At 53.5% G+C, this 25,847-nt stretch overlaps 1 protein-coding gene across 1 annotated transcript in view; it reads left to right on the top strand.

Moving 5' to 3' along the window:
• The window catches only part of LOC137311463 (oxysterol-binding protein 1-like), an 83,322-nt gene that overhangs the window by 19,374 nt on the left and 38,101 nt on the right, over nt 1–25,847 (top strand). Inside the window, exons 2-3 of the mRNA XM_067978657.1 lie at nt 21,551–21,759; nt 23,321–23,571. Coding sequence (XP_067834758.1) covers nt 21,551–21,759; nt 23,321–23,571 — 460 coding nt within the window. The remainder of the gene's footprint in view (nt 1–21,550; nt 21,760–23,320; nt 23,572–25,847) is intronic.

Genomic DNA, 25,847 nt, shown 5'->3' with positions numbered 1-25,847 from the left:
CGGCCCCCGTATCCTAACTCGCACCAAGTCCCGTTCACCCATCACCCCCCTGGACCGACATCGGCTCCCGGTCCGGGAACGCCTCGATTTTAAAATTCTCGCGTTCCGATCCCCTCCGTGGCCCCTCGCCCCCACCCTCCCCATCTCTGTCACCTCCTCCAGCCCCCGACAACCCTCCCAGATCTCTGCCCCTCCTCCAGTTCCGGCCTCCTGCGCATCCCCCCGATCCCCACCATCGGCCCCCGTTCCTTCAGCTGCCTGGGGCCATGAGCTCTGGAATTCCCTCCCTGAACCTCTCCGCCTCTCTCCCTCCTCCTTTAAGACGCTCCTTAAAACCTCCCTCTTTGACCGAGCTTTTGGTCGCCTGTCCTAATATCTCCTTATGTGGCTCGGTGTCAAATTTTGTCTGATTAACGCTCCTGTGGAGCGCCCTGTGACGTTTTACTACATTAAAGGCGCTATACAAATGCAGGAAGTTGAATTCCTTTCTCTCCTTGTAGGATTTGAACCCAGGATGCTGGCCGTGCCGTTCCCTCATGTCGCTGTTTTGAGTCTGAAGTGCAGACAAAGAGCAGCGCATTCCTTATGGGAACACACGCCATTCCAGTTAACTGAGTCACCCAGTGCTGTGCGGAGTCCCTGGCACAGACCTGACTCGCTCTCCCAGTCTTGTGATCAAACCTGCTCGTTCCATCCCATCCCCTTCCCCCCCCCCCTGGTTGCTGCCGAGCCCTGGGCCTGCTGCTTCGATGGGATCAGGAGGCCATTCAGCCCCTCGAGCCTGTTCCGCCATCCAGTGAGACCATGGCTGATCTGTATCTTAACCCCATTTTTACCCCCCTTGGTTCCCTAACCCTTAATCCCCCTCACCCGACAAAAATCGATCGATCTCAGGTTCGAAATTCCCAATTGACCCCCGGCCCCGACAGCTTTTTGGGGGGAGAGAGTTCCAGATTCCCCACTCCCCCTTTGTGTGAAGAAATGCTTCCTGACACCACCCCTGGACGGGCCCAGCTCTCATTTTAAGATTCTGCCCCCTTGTTCTGGACTCTCCCCCGACCCCCCGGACCAGAGGAAATAGTTTCTCTCCATCGACCCTATCGAATCCTTCAATCATCTCAAACCCCTCGATTAGATCACCCCTCAATCTTCTACACTCGAGGGAACACAAGCCCGGTCTGTGCGACCCCTCCTCGGGATTCAACCCTTTTAGCTCCTGGTGAATCTGGGCCTCACCCCCTCCCTCCGAGGGCCGATATATCCTTCCCGAGGGGGGCGGTGCCCAGGACTGGACGCACTCCTCCAGATGGGGCCTGAGCAGAGCTCTGTTAATTGTCCCCATTAAGACGTGACCTGATTACATGGAGTCTGCAGCACAGAAACAGGCCACTCGGCCCGACTGTGGTCTATCCCGGTGTTCCTGCTCCTCACTCCATCTCACCCGATCACCATCTCCTTCTATCCCTTTCTCCCTCATGTGTTTATCGAGCTTCCCCTTAAATCCATCTCCACGATTCACCTCAACTACTCCTTGTGGGAGCGAGTTCCACATTCCCACCGCTCTCTGGGGAAAGAAGTTTCTCCTGAATTCCCGATTGGATTTATTAGTGACGATCTTATATTTATGGCCCCCTAGTTCTGGTCTCCCCCACAAGTAGAAACATCTTCTCTCCGTCTACCCTATCAAACCCTTTCATAATCTTAAAGACCTCGATCAGGTCACCCCTCAGTCTTCTCTTTTCCAGAGAAAAGAGCCCCAGTCTGTTCAGTCTTTCCTGATAGTTATAAACCTCTCAGTTCTGGTATCGTCCTTGTAAATCTTTTTTGCACCTTCTCCAGTGCCTCTATATCCTTTTTATAATATGGAGACCAGAACTGTGCACAGTGCTCCCAGTGTGATATGGAGACCAGAACTGTGCACAGTGCTCCCAGTGTGATATGGAGACCAGAACTGTGCTCAGTGCTCCCAGTGTGATATGGAGACCAGAACTGTGCACAGTGCTCCCAGTGTGATATGGAGACCAGAACTGTGCACAGTGCTCCCAGTGTGATATGGAGACCAGAACTGTACACAGTGCTCCCAGTGTGATATGGAGGCCAGAACTGTGCACAGTGCTCCCAGTGTGATATGGAGACCAGAACTGTGCACAGTGCTCCAAGTGTGATATGGAGACCAGAACTGTGCACAGTGCTCCCAGTGTGATATGGAGACCAGAACTGTGCACAGTGCTCCCAGTGTGATATGGAGACCAGAACTGTGCACAGTGCTCCCAGAGTGATATGGAGACCAGAACTGTGCACAGTGCTCCCAGAGTGATATGGAGACCAGAACTGTGCACAGTGCTCCAAGTGTGATATGGAGACCAGAACTGTGCACAGTGCTCCCAGTGTGATATGGAGACCAGAACTGTACACAGTGCTCCAAGTGTGATATGGAGACCAGAACTGTGCACAGTGCTCCAAGTGTGGGCTAACCACTGTGGTTGGCATTGTCTCTCTCCCGCTATGTGCCACATCAAGACTGCGGGAGCCTCTGGGCCGAACTGTCTCCCTATAGTTTTGGATGCTGGTATTGGTACCTTGCTGTTTGTTAGCCTGTCTGCGTTAGACTTTCACACTCTTGTATCCCACGGTTGCAGTAAAAGAAAGGATTTCCGTTTACATAGCTCCTTTCGCAACCTCCCGAAGCTCCAATGAAGTACTTTTTTTCAAGTGTAGTCACTGTTGTCATGTAGGAAACGCGGCAGCCAATTTGCGCACAGCAAGATCCCGCAAAAGGCCAGATAATCTGATTTTCGTGGCGTTGGTTGAGGGATAAATATTGGCCACCGGGGGAGAACGTCCCACCCCCTGCTCCTCTTCAAAACAGCGGCTGTGGGATATCTGAGAGGGGCAGGCGGGGCCTCGGTTTAACGTCTCATCCGAAAGACGGCACCTCCGGCAGTGCAGGGTTCCCTCGGTGCTGCCCCTCCGGCAGCGTCGTCCGGGATTTTGTGCTCGGGTCTCCGGAGTGGGACTCGAACACGTGACCTCCTGACTCAGAGGCGAGAGAGAGAGATATAGAGATACCCACTGAGCTATAGCTGACACTGTAACTATAACGATGCGTTGACTGAAGGCAAGAGCTGGCAGATCCACGAGGGAAGTGCCTTTGAGGGAACGCATGCCCACACATGTCTTTCCTCCCTCTGACCCCAATCAGCTTATCAGCTCCTTGTCGAAAAGGTGCAAACACTCTCTGTCGCTTGCCGAAACGGTCCCCACTCCAGAGACTCGAGCCCCATAATCCAGGCAGACAGTACCAGTACTGAGGGCGTGCCGCACTGTCGGAGGGTCGGTACTGAGGGAGCGCCGCGCTGTGGGAGGGTCGGTACTGAGGGAGCCCCGCACTGTCGGAGGGTCGGTACTGAGGGCGTGCCGCACTGTCGGAGGGTCAGTCCTGAGGGAGCGCCGCACTGTCGGGGGGTCAGTACTGAGGGAGCCCCGCACTGTGGGAGGGTTGGTACTGAGGGAGCGCCGCACTGTCGGAGGGTCGGTGCCGAGGGAGCGCCGCACTGTCGGAGGGTCGGTACTGAGGGAGCCCCGCACTGTCGGAGGGTCGGTACTGAGGGAGTGCCGCACTGTGGGAGGGTCGGTACTGAGGGAGAGCCGCACTGTGGGAGGGTCGGTACTGAGGGAGCCCCGCGCTGTGGGAGGGTCGGTACTGAGGGAGCCCCGCGCTGTGGGAGGGTCGGTACTGAGGGAGCGCCGCACTGTCGGAGGGTCGGTACTGAGGGAGCCCCGCGCTGTCGGAGGGTCAGTACTGAGGGAGCCCCGCGCTGTGGGAGGGTCGGTACTGAGGGAGCCCCGCGCTGTGGGAGGGTCGGTACTGAGGGAGCGCCGCACTGTGGGAGGGTCGGTGCCGAGGGAGCGCCGCACTGTCGGAGGGTCGGTACTGAGGGAGCGCCGCACTGTCGGAGGGTCGTCTCCCAATGTCCTGCCACATGCACACTTTCTCCCAGTCTGAGAAACTTCCCTTAACTCCTGCCTTCTGTTTTTGTCGCTATCTTTCGATCCGTTCTGCTGCCTCACCCCTGAGACTCCATCCCTGGGAGTGGCACCTTATCGCAACCCTTCAGCTCCATCATGTACCGAATCTGCTCCATTGCCTTTGCCTACTGTTATTTCTTCAAAGAATTCAGTACGGTTGGTTAAACACGACCTTACTCTTGGTGATCCCTGCCGAACATCGGACGCAAGAACAGGAGGAGGCCCGTTCCGCCCCCTCGAGCCTGTTCCGCCATTCGATGGGATCAGGGCTGATCTATCTCCCATCTCCCTCCACCCCCCCTTGGCTCCATCTCCCTTAATACCCTCGGGCCAGTAAAAATCTATCGCTCTCCGCTGTAAAATGATTAATTGAGCTAACATCGACTGCTTTTAGTGGGAGGGAGTTCCACACATCTCCCACCCTTTGTGTGAAGAAATGTCTCCAAACTCCTCTCCTGAACGGCCCAGCTCTGGTTTTAAGGGTCTTCCCCCTTGTCCCAGGCTCCCCAGACCAGCGGAGAAAGTTTCTCTCTCTCTCTCTCTCTCTCTCTCTCTCTCTCTCTCTACCCTATCAATTCCTTTCCGAATCAGAAAAACCCCAATCAAATCGTCCCCTTAACTTTCGATATTCCCGGGAATACTGGTTTATGGAATCTCTCCTCATAATCCAACACTTGCAGTCCTGGTAACATTCTGGGGAATCTGCAGAGCACTCCCTCCGAGGCCAGTCTATCCTGACTGCTCTTCATCATTATGTGCTTTTTTTTTATTCGTTCACGGGATGTGGGCGTCGCTGGCGAGGCCGGCATTTATTGCCCATCCCTAATTGCCCCTTGAGAAGGTGGTGGTGAGCCGCCTTCTTGAACCACTGCAGTCCGTGTGGTGACGGTTCTCCCACAGTGCTGTTAGGAAGGGAGTTCCAGGATTTTGACCCAGCGACGATGAAGGAACGGCCGATATATTTCCAAGTCGGGATGGTGTGTGACTCGGAGGGGAACGTGCAGGTGGTGTTGTCCCCATGTGCCTGCTGCCCTTGTCCTTCTAGGTGGTAGAGGTCGCGGGTTTGGGAGGTGCTGTCGAAGAAGCCTTGGCGAGTTGCTGCAGTGCATCCTGTGGATGGTCCACACTGCAGCCACGGTGCGCCGGTGGTGAAGGGAGTGAATGTTTAGGGTGGTGGATGGGGTGCCAATCAAGCGGGCTGCTTTGTCCTGGATGGTGTTGATCTTCTTGAGTGTTGTTGGAGCTGCACTCATCCAGGCAAGTGGAGAGTATTCCATCACCCTCCTGACTTGTGCCTTGTAGATGGTGGAAAGGCTTTGGGGAGTCAGGAGGTGAGTCACTCGCCGGAGAATACCCAGCCTCTGACCTGCTCTTTTAGCCACAGTATTTATATGGCTGGTCCAGTTAAGTTTCTGGTCAATGGTGACCCCCAGGATGTTGATGGTGGGGGATTCGGCGATGGTAATGCCATTGAATCTCCTCCCTAGTTTCTCTGTCCATCTGGACCTGGAGATTTGTCTGTGGCATCTCCGGCTTGGCTGGTTTGTCCCTAATTTTCAGTGGAATGTAATTCTCCTGAACACTTGATCTCTCGCAGATATTGTCCACTCTTCTCCCTCTGTCGATATTTTCTCCCACTTACCTTCCTTGACTCTATTTTCGTTCCCTCACAGTTGGCATTTTTCCAGTCTTGTTACCTTGGTCTTTGTACTACCTAAATCTCTCTCTGTCGTTATCTTAAACCTTTGTTGGTTCTAATTTAGCTCCTGATATTCCCTCAGTGGGACCTGCCCCCCTGGACGTTAGGTGCCAGCTGTGATTCAGTGGGCAGCATGCTCGCCTCTGAGTCGGGAGCTCGTGGGCTCGGGTCAGGCTCCAGAGACGAGAGCACGGAATCCAGGCTGACTCCCCCGGTGCCGGCCCTGGGGGAGCGCTGCCCCGTCGGCGGGGATGAGACGTTAAACCGAGGGTCCCGTCCGCCCCTCTCGGGTGGACGTGAAAGATCCCACGGCCTCTATTGGAAGAAGAGCAGGGGTGGGGGGAATTCTCCCCGGGGTCCTGGCCAATTTTTATCCCTCAACCAACATCGCTAAAAAAAAACACTATCTGGTTGTTGCCTCATTGTTTGTGGGATCTTGCTGTGCACAGTTTGGCTGCTTTGGGACGTCCTGAGGTTGTGAAAGGCGCGATATAAATGCACGTTTGTCCTTCCATGTTAGCCGGGTCTGTCCAGGCTCCTCGGTGTGGTATCGAGCCGTACGTACAGAAAAGAGGCAGGGTTCATCCCTGGTTTCTGCACCTCCTGATTCTCTTGTATGCACTCTCGATTTTTGTGTGGGCACCGCTGGGCTCGGCGGGCATTCATCGCCCCTTGAGAAGGTGGTGGTGAGCCATGCGGTGAAGGTTCTCCCACGGTGACGTTCGGTCGGGGAGTCCCAGGATTTCTGACCCAGCGACCGTGAAGGAACGGCCGGCATATGTCCCGGTCGGGGGCGCTGATGGTGTGAGAGAGACTCGGAGGGGGACGTGCAGGTGGTGTTGTCCCCCCTGTGCCTGCTGCCCTTGTCCTTCTGGGTGGTAGAGGTGGCGGGTTTGGGAGGTGCTGTCGCAGAAGCCTTGGCGAGTCGCTGCAGTGCATCCTGCGGCTGGTGCACACTGCAGCCGCGGTGCGCCGGTGGTGAAGGGAGTGAATGTTTCGGGTGGTGAGTTAAGTCAAGTTTTGTGCTCCCAATCGGTGTCTCGTGACTCCTTGGACCGTCGATGGGTCCGCGTTTGGTGCCCGTCTGCTCAGTCTAAGAATGCCCCCCCCAATGGTCGAGGTACGGGAGGGTATTTTGGGGGGGAAACGGGCCCCGCGGTCCAGACCTCATCACCGGAGGAGAGGAGTTGGCACAAGATGTTCTTTGGTGCTTGGCATTGTGCTCAGGTCAGCGGCAAATAAATCTCTCGCCTTGCACGTTGCTCACAATCCAGTAAATTAGTCTGGAGTTTAGACGTTCCCAACGTCAGTCCTGCGCAACCCTGTTTGAAATTAGCTTCTTGCTTAAAGGGCAGTGTCGTCCATGGAATCTGGAACCCTGCCTGCGTTAAAAACAGTGGCTGTCCAAAGGGACTTCGGGGTTCAGGTACATGGATCATTGAACAGGTGCAGAAAATAATCAAGAAGGCTAATGGAACGCTGGCCTTAATATCTGGAGGACAAGGGGGCAGAAGTTATGCTGCAGCTATACAAAACCCTGGTTAGACCGCACCTGGAGTACTGTGAGCAGTTCTGGGCACCGCACCTTCGGAAGGACATATTGGCCTTGGAGGGAGTGCAGCGTAGGTTTACTGGAATGATACCCGGACTTCAAGGGTTAAGTTACGAGGAGAGATTACACAAATTGGGGTTGTATTCTCTGGAGTTTCGAAGGTTAAGGGGCGATCTGATCGAAGTTTATAAGATATTAAGGTCGGGTGGATAGAGAGAGAGACTATTTCCGCTGGTTGGGGATTCTAGGAGCAGGGGGCACAGTCTAAAAATTAGACCTTTCAGGAGCGAGATTAGAAAACATTTCTACACACAAAGGGTGGTAGAAGTTTGGAACTCTCTTCCGCAAACGGCAATTGATACCAGCTCAATTGCTAAATTTGAATCTGAGATAGATAGCTTTTTGGCAACCAAAGGTATTAAGGGATATGGGCCAAAGGCAGGTATATGGAGTTAGATCACAGATCAGCCATGATCTTATCAAATGGCGGAGCAGGCACGAGGGGCTGAATGGCCTCCTCCTGTTCCGATGTTCCTGTTGTCCAAAGACCCTTCATCCAGCACGTCATCTGGGCGTGACGCTTGGTGAAACAGCACAGAAGGAGGCCGTTCAGCCCATCGTGCCTGTGCTGGCCCTTTGAAAGAGCTCTCCCGATTAGTTTCCCCTGGCTCTTTTTCTCCCCCCCTGCCATCCTGTGGCCCTGCAAATTGTCTCCCCTTCAAGTATTTATCCAAACCCCAACCCCATCCCTTTTGTTTTCCGAAAGTTACCATTGAGCTGGCTTCCCTCACCCTTGCAGGCAGCGCATTGCAGATTTGTTTAAAAATCTCGTCCATGCCATTGCAAGGATGGAATCCTAACGATTCCAGGGATGCGGGACTGTGGTTCCGCGGGCAGACTGGAGAAGCTGGGGTGGTTCTCCTCGGAGCAGAGGCGGCCGCGAGGAGATTTGATCGAGGGGTTCAAAATCATGAGGGGGTCCAGGCAGAGCAGACGGAGAGAAACTGCTCCCATTGGCGGAAGGGTCAAGAACCAGAGGACGTAGATTTAAGGTGACATGAGGAAAAACTTATTTACACAGCGGGCGGTCGGGATCTGGAATGCACTGCCCGAGGGGGTGGCGGAGGCAGATTCAATCATCGCCTTCGAAAGGGGAACTGGATAATTCTTAAAAGGAACAAATTTGTAGGGCTACGGGGGGAGTGGGACGAACTGGATTGGTCTTGCGTAGAGCCGGCACGGACTCGATGGGTCGAATGGCCTCCTTCCGTGCTGTCACCTCTCGACGATACTGTCACCTGGCTCTGCGACCTTGCCTGTGTGAGTTTGGCTCTTTTTTTTTAATGTTATTTTACAGTCCCAGGCACCTGCTTTATGAATTATTTAAACATTAGCCACTGTGTATAGTTGGAACAGCAATAACCTGCATCGAGACAGGACTTTTAACGTAGTAAAACGTCCCTGGGCGGCTTCACAGGAGCGATTATCAAACAGAATTTGACACCGAGCCACGTGAGATGTGAGGACCGTTGACCAAAAGCTCGGGCAAAGAGGGAGGTTTTAAGGAGCGTCTTAAAGGAGGAGAGAGAGAGACGGAGAGGGTAAGGGAGGGAATTCCAGAGCTCGGGGCCCCAGGCAGCTGAAGGCACGGCCGCCAATGGCAGAGCGATGGGAATCGGGGGAGATGCACAAGAGGGCGGAATTGGAGGAGGGCAGAGATCTCGGAGGGGCTGGAGGAGGTGACGGAGGGAGGGAGGGCGAGGGGCCATGGAGGGGATTTGAAAACACGGGTGGAGAATTTTAAAATCCAGACGTTCCTGGACCGGGGGCCAGTGTCAGTCCAGCGAGCACAGGAGGGGTGGTGGGTGAACGGGACTCGGTGTGGGTTAGGATACGGATCGGGAGGGGGCGGGGGCCAGGGCCAGCAGAGTTTGGGATGAGCTCCAGTTTATGGAGGCTGGGTGACGAAGCAGAGGACGCGGTTCGGTCTGCGCAGGACCCACGGAGAGAGCTGCTCAGGGAAACGGACAGGTGTGTGAGGGGCATTCGGAGAGAGTGCACGACAGTGAAATGGAGGGAATGTGAGATATCTGAAGTGACCGTGTGCTTTAGAATCGCGGAGACTGCAAGATCGATAAAGTTGGGTTTGTTGGGAAGGAGGCAGCTTTCAGTCCCCGGCTTCAGAATAAGCAGTTAGTTCACGCAGACTGTTAAATCATTGGAGTTTCCACCAGTCCCACTCTCCCGGTCGGTCGGTCCCTCTCCCTCTCTCTGTGTCTGTCTCTCTTTCTCTCTCTCTCTCTCTCTCCTCTCTGTTGTCTGTGTTGTCTCTCTCTCTCTGTGTGTTGTCTCTCTCTCTCTGTGTGTTGTCTCTCTCTCTCTGTGTTGTCTCTCTCTCTCTGTGTGTTGTCTCTCTCTCTCTCTGTGTTGTCTCTCTCTCTCTCTGTGTTGTCTCTCTCTCTCTCTGTTGTCTCTCTCTCTCTCTGTTGTCTCTCTCTCTCTCTGTTGTCTCTCTCTCTCTCTGTGTTGTCTCTCTCTCTCTCTGTGTTGTCTCTCTCTCTCTCTGTGTTGTCTCTCTCTCTCTCTCTCTCTCTCTGTTGTCTCTCTCTCTCTCTCTCTGTTGTCTCTCTCTCTCTCTCTCTGTTGTCTCTCTCTCTCTCTCTCTGTGTTGTCTCTCTCTCTCTCTGTGTTGTCTCTCTCTCTCTGTGTGTTGTCTCTCTCTCTGTGTGTTGTCTCTCTCTCTGTGTGTTGTCTCTCTCTCTGTGTGTTGTCTCTCTCTCTCTCTGTGTTGTCTCTCTCTCTCTCTCTCTGTGTTGTCTCTCTCTCTCTCTCTCTGTGTTGTCTCTCTCTCTCTCTCTCTCTCTGTGTTGTCTCTCTCTCTCTCTCTCTGTGTTGTCTCTCTCTCTCTCTCTCTCTCTGTGTTGTCTCTCTCTCTCTCTCTCTGTGTTGTCTCTCTCTCTCTCTGTGTTGTCTCTCTCTCTCTGTGTGTTGTCTCTCTCTCTCTCTGTGTTGTCTCTCTCTCTCTCTCTCTGTGTTGTCTCTCTCTCTCTCTCTCTGTGTTGTCTCTCTCTCTCTCTGTGTTGTCTCTCTCTCTCTCTGTTGTCTCTCTCTCTCTCTCTCTCTCTGTGTTGTCTCTCTCTCTCTCTCTCTGTGTTGTCTCTCTCTCTCTCTCTCTGTGTTGTCTCTCTCTCTCTCTGTGTTGTCTCTCTCTCTCTGTGTGTTGTCTCTCTCTCTGTGTGTTGTCTCTCTCTCTGTGTGTTGTCTCTCTCTCTGTGTGTTGTCTCTCTCTCTCTGTGTTGTCTCTCTCTCTCTGTGTTGTCTCTCTCTCTCTGTGTTGTCTCTCTCTCTCTGTGTTGTCTCTCTCTCTCTGTGTTGTCTCTCTCTCTCTGTGTTGTCTCTCTCTCTCTGTGTTGTCTCTCTCTCTCTGTGTTGTCTCTCTCTCTCTGTGTTGTCTCTCTCTCTCTGTGTTGTCTCTCTCTCTCTGTGTTGTCTCTCTCTCTCTGTGTTGTCTCTCTCTCTCTCTGTGTTGTCTCTCTCTCTCTGTGTTGTCTCTCTCTCTCTGTGTTGTCTCTCTCTCTCTGTGTTGTCTCTCTCTCTCTCTGTTGTCTCTCTCTCTCTGTTGTCTCTCTCTCTCTCTGTGTTGTCTCTCTCTCTCTCTCTGTTGTCTCTCTCTCTCTGTGTTGTCTCTCTCTCTCTCTGTGTTGTCTCTCTCTCTCTGTGTTGTCTCTCTCTCTCTCTGTGTCTCTCTCTCTCTCTCTGTGTTGTCTCTCTCTCTCTCTGTGTTGTCTCTCTCTCTCTCTGTGTTGTCTCTCTCTCTCTCTGTGTTGTCTCTCTCTCTCTCTGTGTTGTCTCTCTCTCTCTGTGTGTTGTCTCTCTCTCTGTGTTGTCTCTCTCTCTCTCTGTGTTGTCTCTCTCTCTGTGTGTTGTCTCTCTCTCTCTCTGTGTTGTCTCTCTCTCTCTCTGTGTTGTCTCTCTCTCTCTCTGTGTTGTCTCTCTCTCTCTCTGTGTTGTCTCTCTCTCTCTCTGTGTTGTCTCTCTCTCTCTCTGTGTTGTCTCTCTCTCTCTCTGTGTTGTCTCTCTCTCTCTCTGTGTTGTCTCTCTCTCTCTCTGTTGTCTCTCTCTCTCTCTGTTGTCTCTCTCTCTCTCTGTTGTCTCTCTCTCTGTTGTCTCTCTCTCTCTCTGTCTCTCTCTCTCTCTGTCTCTCTCTCTCTCTGTCTCTCTCTCTCTGTGTTGTCTCTCTCTCTCTCTGTGTTGTCTCTCTCTCTCTCTGTGTTGTCTCTCTCTCTCTCTGTGTTGTCTCTCTCTCTCTCTGTGTTGTCTCTCTCTCTGTGTTGTCTCTCTCTCTGTGTTGTCTCTCTCTCTGTGTTGTCTCTCTCTCTGTGTGTTGTCTCTCTCTCTGTGTGTTGTCTCTCTCTCTCTCTGTGTTGTCTCTCTCTCTGTGTGTTGTCTCTCTCTCTCTCTGTGTGTTGTCTCTCTCTCTCTCTGTGTGTTGTCTCTCTCTCTCTCTGTGTTGTCTCTCTCTCTCTCTGTGTGTTGTCTCTCTCTCTGTGTGTTGTCTCTCTCTCTGTGTGTTGTCTCTCTCTCTGTGTGTTGTCTCTCTCTCTCTCTGTGTTGTCTCTCTCTCTCTCTGTGTTGTCTCTCTCTCTCTCTGTGTTGTCTCTCTCTCTCTCTGTGTTGTCTCTCTCTCTCTGTGTGTTGTCTCTCTCTCTCTGTGTGTTGTCTCTCTCTCTGTGTTGTCTCTCTCTCTGTGTTGTCTCTCTCTCTGTGTTGTCTCTCTCTCTGTGTTGTCTCTCTCTCTGTGTGTTGTCTCTCTCTCTGTGTGTTGTCTCTCTCTCTGTGTGTTGTCTCTCTCTCTGTGTGTTGTCTCTCTCTCTGTGTGTTGTCTCTCTCTCTGTGTGTTGTCTCTCTCTCTGTGTGTTGTCTCTCTCTCTGTGTGTTGTCTCTCTCTCTGTGTGTTGTCTCTCTTCTCTGTGTGTTGTCTCTCTCTCTGTGTGTTGTCTCTCTCTCTGTGTGTTGTCTCTCTCTCTGTGTGTTGTCTCTCTCTCTGTGTGTTGTCTCTCTCTCTCTGTGTTGTCTCTCTCTCTGCTGTGTTGTCTCTCTCTCTGTGTGTTGTCTCTCTCTCTGTGTGTTGTCTCTCTCTCTGTGTGTTGTCTCTCTCTCTGTGTGTTGTCTCTCTCTCTGTGTGTTGTCTCTCTCTCTGTGTGTTGTCTCTCTCTCTGTGTGTTGTCTCTCTCTCTGTGTGTTGTCTCTCTCTCTGTGTGTTGTCTCTCTCTCTGTGTGTTGTCTCTCTCTCTGTGTGTTGTCTCTCTCTCTGTGTGTTGTCTCTCTCTCTGTGTGTTGTCTCTCTCTCTGTGTGTTGTCTCTCTCTCTGTGTGTTGTCTCTCTCTCTGTGTGTTGTCTCTCTCTCTGTGTGTTGTCTCTCTCTCTGTGTGTTGTCTCTCTCTCTGTGTGTTGTCTCTCTCTCTGTGTGTTGTCTCTCTCTCTGTGTGTTGTCTCTCTCTCTGTGTGTTGTGTCTCTCTCTCTGTGTGTTGTGTCTCTCTCTCTGTGTGTTGTGTCTCTCTCTCTCTGTGTGTTGTGTCTCTCTCTCTCTGTGTGTTGTGTCTCTCTCTCTCTGTGTGTTGTGTCTCTCTCTCTCTGTGTGTTGTGTCTCTCTCTCTCTGTGTGTTGTGTCTCTCTCTCTCTGTGTGTTGTGTCTCTCTCTCTCTGTGTGTTGTGTCTCTCTCTCTCTGTGTGTTGTGTCTCTCTCTCTCTGTGTGTTGTCTCTCTCTCTGTGTGTGTTGTCTCTCTCTCTGTGTGTGTTGTCTCTCTCTCTGTGTGTGTTGTCTCTCTCTCTGTGTGTGTTGTCTCTCTCTCTGTGTGTGTTGTCTCTCTCTCTGTGTGTGTTGTCTCTCTCTCTCTCTGTGTGTGTTGTCTCTCTCTCTCTCTGTGTGTGTTGTCTCTCTCTCTCTCTGTGTGTGTTGTCTCTCTCTCTCTCTGTGTGTGTTGTCTCTCTCTCTCTCTGTGTGTGTTGTCTCTCTCTCTCTCTGTGTGTGTTGTCTCTCTCTCTCTCTCTGTGTGTTGTCTCTCTCTCTCTCTGTGTGTTGTCTCTCTCTCTCTCTGTGTGTTGTCTCTCTCTCTCTGTGTTGTCTCTCTCTCTGTGTGTGTTGTCTCTCTCTCTCTCTCTCTCTCTCTCGCACGCACTGCCCAAATTCTTTGTCTTTATCCCTTCCTTGTTAGCTAATGTTGAAGCTTGCGGAATTGAGGGCGAATTATTGACCTGGTTGGGAAATTGGCTGAGCGAAAGGCGACAGAGAGTAGGGATAATGGGTAGGTACTGACATTGGCAGGATGTGACTAGTGGAGTCCCGCAGGGATCTGTCTTGGGGCCTCAATTATTCACAATATTTATTAACGACTTCGATGACTGGTTAGTGAGGCTCATATCCAAGTTTGCCGATGACGCAAAGATTGGTGGCATTGTAAGCAGTGTCGATGAAAACATAAAGTTACAAAGCGATATTGATAGATTAGGTGAATGGGCAAAACTGTGGCAAATGGAATTCAATGTCGACAAATGTGAGGTCATCCACTTTGGATCAAAAAAGGATAGAACAGGGTACTTTCTAAATGGTAAAAAGTTAAAAACAGTGGATGTCCAAAGGGACTTAGGGGTTCAGGTACATAGATCATTGAAGTGTCATGATCAGGTGCAGAAAATAATCAAGAAGGCTAATGGAACGCTGGCCTTTATATCTGGAGGACTGGAGTACAAGGGGGCAGAAGTTATGCTGCAGCTGTACAAAACCCTGGTTAGACCGCACCTGGAGCACTGTGAGCAGTTCTGGGCACCGCACCTTCGGAAGGACATATTGGCCTTGGAGGGAGTGCAGCGTAGGTTTACGAGGATGATACCCGGGTTAAATTACCAGGCGCGATTTCACACACTCGGGTTGTGTTCCCTGGAATTTAGAAGATTGAGGGCTGATTGTTTTCAAGATATTAAGGGGAACTGATTGGGTGGACAGAGGGGAACTATTTCCGCTGTTCGCAGTCCAGGACCGGAGCGCGGAGTCTTGGACTTTCAGGAGTGTAGTTCGGAAACACTTCTGTCAGCAAAAGTTGAGAGACGTTTGGAACTCTCTTCCACAAATGGCAGTCGATGCTCGCTCGATTGTTAATTTAAAATCTGAGATTTTTTTTGTTAATTTAAGGGATGGGGCTTAAGGTGGGTGTATGGAGTTAGGTCACAGATCAGCCATGGTCTCAGCAAATGGCGGAACAGGCTCGAGAGGGGCTGAATGGCCTCCTCCTGTTCCTGTGTAACAGGCTCGAGGGGCTGAATGGGCCTCCTCCTGTTCCTGTGTAACAGGCTCGAGGGGGGCTGAATGGGCCTCCTCCTGTTCCTGTGTAACAGGCTCGAGGGGGGCTGAATGGGCCTCCTCCTGTTCCTGTGTAACAGACTCGAGGGGCTGAATGGGCCTCCTCCTGTTCCTGTGTAACAGGCTCGAGGGGCTGAATGGGCCTCCTCCTGTTCCTGTGTAACAGGCTCGAGAGGGGCTGAATGGGCCTCCTCCTGTTCCTGTGTAACAGGCTCGAGAGGGGCTGAATGGGCCTCCTGGACAAACACGGACTGCCGTTCGGTGACCAAGGCAGTAAAGCAGCTGTAAAGCAGGCGCCAACTCTGCTCTCGGCCGTACCGTTCTAGCAGCAAATGCGCAAGAGGGGCTGAAGCTCAGATGCCCGTCCTGCGCAATTATGAGCGGAGAGATTGCATGCCCAAGGACGGTGTCTTATTACTCGATTTATTATTTACTGATCAGAAATGCAATCAGCCACCTGCATGTTGGAAACTGCTGCGGAGCTTTCATGCTCACCAGGAGCAGTGCCAGCGGAGGTCGGCCAGTGAGGTGGCCGAACGGCACAGGGGGAAAGTCACAATTAAGACCCCCACCCCCCGCCTCCAGGGCGCCTTTCCCCGCCACGGGGCGCTCCCAAAGCGCAGCCGCTGCCGTAACGCCGGGGGGAGGCGGCCGCCAAAACCTTCCGCACAGCAAGATCCCGCAAACGGCCTGTCCCTCTCCGTTGGTTGAGGGATAAATATCGGGGCCCGGGACCGCCGCCCCCCCTCTTCGAAACAGAAGCTGCGTCTTGCGTGTCGACGTGCGTCCGGGGGGGTGCTGTGCACGGACCCCCCCGTGAAGGTTCCGGCAAACATCAACTGCATTTATATAGCGCCTTTCACTGGAGGAGATAGGGAGGGAGGGCCATGGAGGGATTTGAAAGCGAGGGTGAGAAATTTAAATCGAGGCTTTCTCGCACCAGGAGCCAGTGTCGGTCCAGCGAGCACGGGGTGATGGGGGAACGGGACTCGGTGCGAGTTAGGATATAAAGGTTTAGCACAACTCCCTTGCTTTTGTACTCCGTGCCTCGATTAATAAAGCCCAGGATCCCATGTGCTTTTTTTTTAACAACCTTCTCAACTTGTCCTGCCACCTTTCAAAGAGTTGTGTACACACACACACCCCCAGGTCTCTGTCCCTGCACCCCCGTTAAAATTATACCCTTTAGTTCATATTGCCTCTCCTCATTCTCCCTTCTCTGCGTTAAATTTCATCTGCCACGTGTCTGCCCGTTTCCCCAGTCTGTCCGCGTCCCCCTGGAGTCTGTTGCTATCCCCCGCACTGTTTACAGCATTTCCCAGTTTCGTGTCTGTCGTCTGCCAACTTTGAAGTTATGCCCTCTATCTCCAAGTCCAGGCCATTAATAGACATCAAAATGTTTGTACCTTTTTAAAATTGTACCATTTGTACTCGCGTTCCCGAGAATGCACTTTAAAAAAAAAATAATCAAACCTTTCGCAGAACTAATCTGTGATAAATACAAGATGCTGGCTGTGTGTCAGCGAAAGGTTAGGGAGCTGTGTTATCTGTCAGGAGCTTTATTAATCAGCGAGTGAGTCACGGTGACTCGCTGTGCTCCCTTGGACTATCAGACTGCACCTCACCACATCTCCAGATTGCACGTCAAATCGATTTTTTTTTTTTTGTTTGTTTTGTTAACACAAGAACAGAGGGAGATTTACCAGAACGGTGCCAGGGCGTCCCTCGCGGAAAAGCCGGGGGTTGTTCTCCGCAGATTTTAATAGAGGCGTTCAAAGTCAGGAAGGGGTTTCGATCGGAGCAAATAAGGAGAGACTGTTTCCAGTGGGAGGAGGGTCGGGCGCCAGAGGGCGCAGGTTTAAGATAATTGGACTGCCTGAAAGTGGGGGTTGGTGAAAGTGCAGGTCACTACCTCCAGGAAGTCTTGAAGTGCTTTGTGCATTGACAGTTCTGCAATCATGACATCCCCTCTGCATCGAGTCCCCGTACTACACCAGGCAGTTTGCTGACCCGCCAAGGGAGAGCTTTGAGTGAGCTGCGTTAATTCTGACCAGCCCGTACTGCCCTCTCTTCCCCCCCCTCCCCCCCTCTCGTTCACCTTGTTGGCGTCTATCTCGCGACTGCGTGCCAAGGGTGATCTTTAACCACTCCGGATAAGATAAGCAGCTGGCCAACCATGTGAGTCTCTGGTACTCGCTGCTGCCTGGTACCGGCCGGCCGACACCCGAGGCCTCGTCGGCGACGAGACCGTTTTATAGTTTGAGAATTGCCCTTCGCGCGTTATCGCCGGGGACCGGGTGCTGCCGGGGCCCGCGCAGGTCAGACCGCGGCGCTGACCGTTCCCGCGAGCTGGCCTCCGCTCCGGCTGCTGCCTGGTTCGCAGGGGCTCAGGAGCTGTGCCCCCGGCCGATGTTTGGACCCCACCCCACCCAACCCACGTAGAATCATCGACGTTTACAACATGGAAACAGGCCCTTCGGCCCAACATGTCCATGTCGCCCAGTTTACACCACTAAGCTAGTCCCAATTGCCTGCACTTGGCCCATATCCTTCTACCCATCTTACCCATGTAACTGTCCAAATGCTTTTTAAAAGACAAAATTGTACCCGCCTCTACTACTGCCTCTGGCAGCTCGTTCCAGACACTCACCACCCTTTGAGTGAAAAAATTGCCCCTCTGGACCCTTTTGTATCTCTCCCCTCTCACCTTAAATCTGTGCCCCCTCGTTATAGACTCCCCTACCTTTGGGAAAAGATTTTGACTATCTATCTTATCTATGCCCCTCATTATTTTATAGACTTCTATAAGATCACCCCTAAACCTCCTACTCTCCAGGGAAAAAAGTCTCAGTCTATCCAACCTCTCCCTATAAATCAAACCATCAAGTCCCAGTAGCATCCTAGTAAATCTTTTCTGCACTCTTTCTAGTTTAATAATATCCTTTCTATAATAGGGTGACCAGAACTGGACACAGTATTCCAAGTGTGGCCTTACTAATGTCTTGTACAACTTCAACAAGACATCCCAACTCCTGTATTCAATGTTCTGACCAATGAAACCAAGCATGCTGAATGCCTTCTTCACCACCCTATCCACCTGTGACTCCACTTTCAAGGAGCTATGAACCTGTACTCCTGGATCTCTTTGTTCTAATACTCTCCCCAACGCCCTACCATTAACGGAGTAGGTCCTGGCCCGATTCGATCTACCAAAATGCATCACCTCACATTTATCTAAATTAAACTCCATCTGCCATTCATCGGCCCACTGGCCCAATTTATCAAGATCCCGTTGCAATCCAAGATAAACTTCTTCACTCTCCACAATGCCACCAATCTTGGTGTCATCTGCAAACTTAATAACCATGCCTCCTAAATTCTCATCCAAATCATGAATATAAATAACAAATAACAGCGGACCCAGCACCGATCCCTGAGGCACACCGCTGGTCACAGGCCTCCAGTTTGAAAAACAACCCTCTACAACCACCCTCTGTCTTCTGTCGAGTATCCAGTCATTCTCCCCATCGCTATTTGTGGGAAAGACAGGAATTGCATTTATCCAGCTCCTTTCACGGCCCGAAGAGCTTTACCGCCAATGAAGTACTTTTTTTTTTTTGAAGTGTGGTCACTGTTGTCATGCAGGAAAGGCAGAAGCCAATCCGTGCACAGCAAGATCCCATGAGCAGCAATGTGATAAATGACCGGATCGTCTGTTTTTAGTAATGTTGGTTGAGGGATATGTGATCGCCCAGGACATCGGGGGAGAACCCCCACCCCCCCTGCTGCTCTTCTTGGAAATATTTGGCCGTGGGATCTTTTACATCCGCCCAAGATGGCGGATGGGGCCTTTGGTTTGATGCCTCAGTCAAAAGATGGCCCCTCCCCCGGGCCCTGGGAGCGTCAGCTTGGATTATGGGCTCATGTCTCTGGGGGTCCCACTTGTACCCGTGATCTTTGGACTCGGAGGCGAGAGAGAGAGAGACCCACCAATCCATGGCTGAAACCAAGTGCCAATTGGCTGCCATGTTTGCCGACATTAAGACAGAGAGTCCGTTTGAAGAATGTTCCTTTGGCTCTGTGCGCTTTGGCACGCCCTGAGGTGCTGGGTAAAAGTCAGGCCCCCGACCCGCAGTGAAGGAGACGGTCGGCTGGTCAGACACGCCAGCTTCTGTTCAACGGTGGGGTTTTCTCTCACCACAACAGCCTTGCGTTTATATCGGGCTTCACGGGAGCGTAAATCAGACACTAACTTGACACCGAGACGCATACGGAGATATTGGGACAGGTGACCCAAAGCTGGGTCAAAGAGGGAGGTTTTAAGGAGCGTCTTAAAGGAGGAGGGAGAGAGGCGGAGAGGTTCAGGGAGGGAATTCCAGAGCTCAGGGCCCCAGACAGCTGAAGGCACGGCCGCCAATGGTGGAGCGATGGGAATCGGTGGGAACGGACAAGAGGCCAGAATCGGAGGAGGGCAGAGGTCAGTGGCTGAGCCCCCTTCTGTAACACTGAATAGTGTCTCCCCGTGACTGACCCCCCTCTCCCCCCTGTAACGCTAAACAATTAGCGACTCCTGGTGACCCTCCCAATGACTGACCCGACCCCGCCCCATGCCAACATCTGCACCCTGAACGAGAACCACTCTGCACCCCCTCCCGAAAACGCACGATCTGGGTCATTTCTCACATTGCCGCTGGTGGGATCTTGCTGTGCACAAATTGGCTGCCACGTTTCCCACATCACAACAGTGACTACACTTCAAGAAAAAGAGGACGTAATTGGCTGTAAAACACCCTTTGGGACACCGAGGTGAAAGGCACGATATAAATGCAGTGTAAGCTCGGGAAGGATATATCGGCCCTCGGAGGGGGTGAGGCCCAGATTCTCCAGAATGATCCCCGGGGCTAAAAGGGTTGAATCCCGAGGAGGGGTCGCACAGACCGGGCTTGTGTTCCCTCGAGTGTAGGAGATCGAGGGGTGATCTAATCGAGGGGTTTGAGATGATTGAAGGATTCGATAGGGTCGATGGAGAGAAACTATTTCCTCTGGTCGGGGGTCGGGGGAGAGAGTCCAGAACAAGGGGGCAGAATCTTAAAATGAGAGCTGGGCCATCCGGGGTGATGTCAGGAAGCATTTCTTCACACAAAGGGGGAGTGGGGAATCTGGAACTCTCTCCCCGCAAAAAGCTGTCGGGGCCGGGGGTCAATTGGGAATTTCAAACCTGAGATCGATCGATTTTTGTTGGGTGAGGGGATTAAGGGTTCGGGAACCAAGGGGGGTAAATGGGGTTAAGATACAGATCAGACATGGTCTCATTGGATGGCGGAACAGGCTCGAGGGGCTGAATGGCCTCCTCCTGTTCCTGTGTAACAGGCTCGAGGGGCTGAATGGGCCTCCTCCTGTTCCTGTGTAACAGGCTCGAGGGGGGCTGAATGGGCCTCCTCCTGTTCCTGTGTAACAGGCTCGAGGGGGCTGAATGGGCCTCCTCCTGTTCCTGTGTAACAGGCTCGAGGGGCTGAATGGCCTCCTCCTGTTCCTGTGTAACAGGCTCGAGGGGGCTGAATGGGCCTCCTCCTGTTCCTGTGTAACAGGCTCGAGGGGCTGAATGGCCTCCTCCTGTTCCTGTGTAACAGGCTCGAGGGGGGCTGAATGGGCCTCCTCCTGTTCCTGTGTAACAGGCTCGAGGGGCTGAATGGCCTCCTCCTGTTCCTGTGTAACAGGCTCGAGGGGCTGAATGGGCCTCCCCCTGTTCCCTGTGTAACAGGCTCGAGGGGCTGAATGGCCTCCTCCTGTTCCTGTGTAACAGGCTGGAAGGGCTGAATGGCCTCCCCCTGTTCCCTGTGTAACAGGCTCGAGGGGCTGAATGGGCCTCCTCCTGTTCCTGTGTAACAGGCTCGAGGGGGCTGAATGGCCTCCTCCTGTTCCTGTGTAACAGGCTCGAGGGGCTGAATGGGCCTCCTCCTGTTCCTGTGTAACAGGCTCGAGGGGCTGAATGGGCCTCCTCCTGTTCCTGTGTTCCGAGTCTCTCTTGACAGGTAAACGGGGCAGCTGAGTTGTGTGCAAGGTGTCGCAGACTGAATGACCAGTTGCTCTGTGGCGTTTATTGATGGAGGAGGGTCAGTCAAGCCTCTGGGGCAATCTTCCCCCATTGCTGCTCCAACAATGGGATCTTCAACACTTACCTGAACCTCGAGTGTCAGCCGAGAGGGATCCCTCGGCTCGTCCGCTGCCGAAACCCCCCAGACTCCACCATTCCAAGTCTCTCCCGGCCCCCCTCCCAACTTCCACCCACCCACCCACCCTCCGTAAACTCCAGCTCATCCGAAAGTCTGCTGTCCACCCCCCCCCGTATCCCAACTCTCACCGAGTCCCGTTCACCCATCACCCCCCCACTGTGCTCGCTGGACCCACATCGGCTCCCAGTCCGGGAACACCTCGATTTTAAAATGCTCATCCTCGCGTTCAAATCCCCTCCATGGCCCCTCGGCACCTCCTCCAACCCTCCGAGATCTCTGCCCTCCTCCGATTCCGCCCTCTTGTCCATCCCTAGCGATTCCCATCGCTCCACCATTGGCGGCCGTGCCTTCAGCTGCCTGGGGCCCCGAGCTCTGGAATTCCCTCCCTGAACCTCTCCGCCTCTCTCTCCCCTCCTCCTTTAAGACGCTCCTTAAAACCTCCCTCTTTGACCGAGCTCTTGGTCGCCTGTCCCTAATATCTCCTTATGTGGCTCGGTGTCTGATTTCCCCTCCTGCGAAGCCCCTTGGGGACTTTAAAAGCGCTATATAAAAGAAAGTTCGCGTTGTAACCTGTAAGAAGCTTGCAAAGAGCGGCCTGAATTTGGTGCGGATAATCGTATGCTGACCCCCCCCGCTCTCTCTCTCTCTCTCTCTCTCTCTCTCTACCCTCCCACCCAGGACCCAGGCGGAGATGGGTCACACCTGCCGCGGCACCATCAATCTGGCGACCGCCAACATAACGGTGGAGGACTCGTGCAACTTCATCATCTCCAACGGGGGCGCCCAGACCTACCACCTGAAGGCAAACTCTGAGGTGGAGAGGCAGCGCTGGATCACAGCGCTGGAACTGGCCAAAGCCAAGGCTGTCAAGATGCAGGCGGAGTCAGGTAGGGGGGGGGGGGATTACGAGGGGTTAAATATCTGGGGGGGTAGTGGGGGTAGACGAGGGGTTAACTATCTGGGGGGGTACGAGGGGTGAGATATCTGGGGGGGTAGTGGGGGTCGACGAGGGGTTAACTATCTGGGGGGGTACGAGGGGTGAGATATCTGGGGGGTACAAGGGGTTAGATATCTGGGGGGGAAGTGGGGGTGGACGAGGGGTTAACTATCTGGGGGGGTAGTGGGGGTGGACGAGGGGTTAACTATCTGGGGGGGTAGTGGGGGTGGACGAGGGGTTAACTATCTGGGGGGGTAGTGGGGGTAGACGAGGGGTTAACTATCTGGGGGGGTACGAGGGGTGAGATATCTGGGGGGTACAAGGGGTTAGATATCTGGGGGGGAAGTGGGGGTGGACGAGGGGTTAACTATCTGGGGGGGTACGAGGGGTGAGATATCTGGGGGGGTAGTGGGGGTGGACGAGGGGTTAACTATCTGGGGGAGTTGGGGGGGTACGAGGGGTTAGATATCTGGGGGGGTAGTGGGGGTCGACGAGGGGTTAACTATCTGGGGGGGTACAAGGGGTTAGATATCTGGGGGGGTAGTGGGGGTCGACGAGGGGTTAACTATCGGGGGGTACGAGGGGTTAGATATCTGGGGGGTAGTGGGGGTAGACGAGGGGTTAACTATCTGCGGGGGTACGAGGGGTTAGATATCTGGGGGGGTAGTGGGGGTAGACGAGGGGTTAACTATCTGGGGGGGTACGAGGGGTTAGATATCTGGGGCGGTAGTGGGGGTAGACGAGGGGTTAACTATCTGGGGGGGTACGAGGGGTTAGATATCTGGGGGGTAGTGGGGGTAGACGAGGGGTTAACTATCTGGGGGAGTTGGGGGGGTACGAGGGGTTAGATATCTGGGGGGGTAGTGGGGGTACGAGGGGTTAGATATCTGGGGGTTACAAGGGGTTAGATATCTGGGGGGGTAGTGGGGGTCGACGAGGGGTTAACTATCTGGGGGGGTACGAGGGGTTAGATACCTGGGGGGTAGTGGGGGTAGACGAGGGGTTAACTATCTGGGGGGGGTACGAGGGGTTAGATATCTGGGGGGTAGTGGGGGTAGACGAGGGGTTAACTATCTGGGGGGGTACGAGGGGTTAGATATCTGGGGGGTAGTGGGGGTAGACGAGGGGTTAACTATCTGGGGGGGTACGAGGGGTTAGATATCTGGGGGTACGAGGGGTTAGATATCTGGGGGGGTAGTGGGGGTAGACGAGGGGTTAACTATCTGGGGGGGTACGAGGGGTCAGATATCTGGGGGGTAGTGGGGGTAGACGAGGGGTTAACTATCTGGGGGGGTACGAGGGGTTAGATATCTGGGGGTACGAGGGGTTAGATATCTGGGGGGGTAGTGGGGGTAGACGAGGGGTTAACTATCTGGGGGGGTACGAGGGGTTAGATACCTGGGGCAGGGATTAAATATCCAGGGGGAGAGAGCGTGGGCAGGAGGGAGGGAGCCCACCGAGCGACTGGTATTCACACCCCTTTTGCTCGGCCCCCCCCCCTGTGTTTCCAGACGACTCCGCGGACGAGGAGCCGGCCTCGCAGACCGACAAGACGGAGGTTCAGAACACCCTGCGGACCCTCACCAGCAAGGTCGAAGACCTCAGCACCTGCAACGACCTCATCGCCAAGCACGGCACGGCCCTGCAGCGCTCGCTGAGCGAGCTGGAGAATCTCAAGCTGCCGCCCGAGAGCACGGAGAAGATCAAGCAAGTCAACGAGCGAGCCACGCTCTTCCGCATCACCTCGAACGCCATGATCAACGTGAGCAAAGCACGCTGCGGTCTCCTGCCATTACTGACTGTATCTCCACTGATGTTAATCCCTCTCCCTCACACTGTCTCTCAGTAACCCCTCTCCCCCCAGCGCCCTGTGTTACTGACTGTATCTCTACTGATGTTAATCCCTCTCCCTCACACTGTCACTCAGTAACCCCTCTCCCCCCAGCGCCCTGTGTCACTGACTGTATCTCTACTGATGTTAATCCCTCTCCCTCACACTGTCTCTCAGTAACCCCTCTCCCCCCAGCGCCCTGTGTTACTGACTGTATCTCTACTGATGTTAATCCCTCTCCCTCACACTGTCACTCAGTAACCCCTCTCCCCCCAGCGCCCTGTGTTACTGACTGTATCTCTACTGATGTTAATCCCTCTCCCTCACACTGTCTCTCAGTAACCCCTCTCCCCCAGCGCCCTGTGTTACTGACTGTATCTCCACTGATGTTAATCCCTCTCCCTCACACTGTCACTCAGTAACCCCTTCCCCCCAGCGCCCTGTGTTACTGACTGTATCTCCACTGATGTTAATCCCTCTCCCTCACACTGTCTCTCAGTAACCCCTCTCCCCCCAGCGCCCTGTGTTACTGACTGTATCTCTACTGATGTTAATCCCTCTCCCTCACACTGTCTCTCAGTAACCCCTCTCCCCCCAGCACCCTGTGTTACTGACTGTATCTCTACTGATGTTAATCCCTCTCCCTCACACTGTCACTCAGTAACCCCTCTCCCCCCAGCGCCCTGAGTTACTGACTGTATCTCGACTGATGTTAATCCCTCTCCCTCACACTGTCTCTCAGTAACCCCTCTCCCCCCAGCGCCCTGTGTTACTGACTGTATCTCCACTGATGTTAATCCCTCTCCCTCACACTGTCACTCAGTAACCCCTCTCCCCCCAGCGCCCTGTGTCACTGACTGTATCTCTACTGATGTTAATCCCTCTCCCTCACACTGTCTCTCAGTAACCCCTCTCCCCCCAGCGCCCTGTGTTACTGACTGTATCTCTACTGATGTTAATCCCTCTCCCTCACACTGTCTCTCAGTAACCCCTCTCCCCCCAGCGCCCTGTGTTACTGACTGTATCTCTACTGATGTTAATCCCTCTCCCTCACACTGTCACTCAGTAACCCCTCTCCCCCAGCGCCCTGTGTTACTGACTGTATCTCCACTGATGTTAATCCCTCTCCCTCACACTGTCACTCAGTAACCCCTCTCCCCCCAGCGCCCTGTGTTACTGACTGTATCTCTACTGATGTTAATCCCTCTCCCTCACACTGTCTCTCAGTAACCCCTCTCCCCCCAGCGCCCTGTGTTACTGACTGTATCTCTACTGATGTTAATCCCTCTCCGTCACACTGTCTCTCAGTAACCCCTCTCCCCCCAGCGCCCTGTGTTACTGACTGTATCTCCACTGATGTTAATCCCTCTCCCTCACACTGTCACTCAGTAACCCCTCTCCCCCCAGCGCCCTGTGTCACTGACTGTATCTCTACTGATGTTAATCCCTCTCCCTCACACTGTCTCTCAGTAACCCCTCTCCCCCCAGCGCCCTGTGTTACTGACTGTATCTCTACTGATGTTAATCCCTCTCCCTCACACTGTCTCTCAGTAACCCCTCTCCCCCCAGCGCCCTGTGTTACTGACTGTATCTCTACTGATGTTAATCCCTCTCCCTCACACTGTCACTCAGTAACCCCTCTCCCCCAGCGCCCTGTGTTACTGACTGTATCTCCACTGATGTTAATCCCTCTCCCTCACACTGTCACTCAGTAACCCCTCTCCCCCCAGCGCCCTGTGTTACTGACTGTATCTCTACTGATGTTAATCCCTCTCCCTCACACTGTCTCTCAGTAACCCCTCTCCCCCCAGCGCCCTGTGTTACTGACTGTATCTCTACTGATGTTAATCCCTCTCCGTCACACTGTCTCTCAGTAACCCCTCTCCCCCCAGCGCCCTGTGTTACTGACTGTATCTCCACTGATGTTAATCCCTCTCCCTCACACTGTCACTCAGTAACCCCTCTCCCCCCAGCGCCCTGTGTCACTGACTGTATCTCTACTGATGTTAATCCCTCTCCCTCACACTGTCTCTCAGTAACCCCTCTCCCCCCAGCGCCCTGTGTTACTGACTGTATCTCTACTGATGTTAATCCCTCTCCCTCACACTGTCACTCAGTAACCCCTCTCCCCCCAGCGCCCTGTGTTACTGACTGTATCTCTACTGATGTTAATCCCTCTCCCTCACACTGTCCCTCAGTAACCCCTC

Source organism: Heptranchias perlo, unplaced genomic scaffold (genome assembly GCF_035084215.1).
Source record: "Heptranchias perlo isolate sHepPer1 unplaced genomic scaffold, sHepPer1.hap1 HAP1_SCAFFOLD_341, whole genome shotgun sequence".
NCBI lineage: Eukaryota > Metazoa > Chordata > Chondrichthyes > Hexanchiformes > Hexanchidae > Heptranchias > Heptranchias perlo.
Note: the sequence above shows the minus strand (reverse complement) of the source record. Positions and strands in the feature narration are given on the sequence as shown.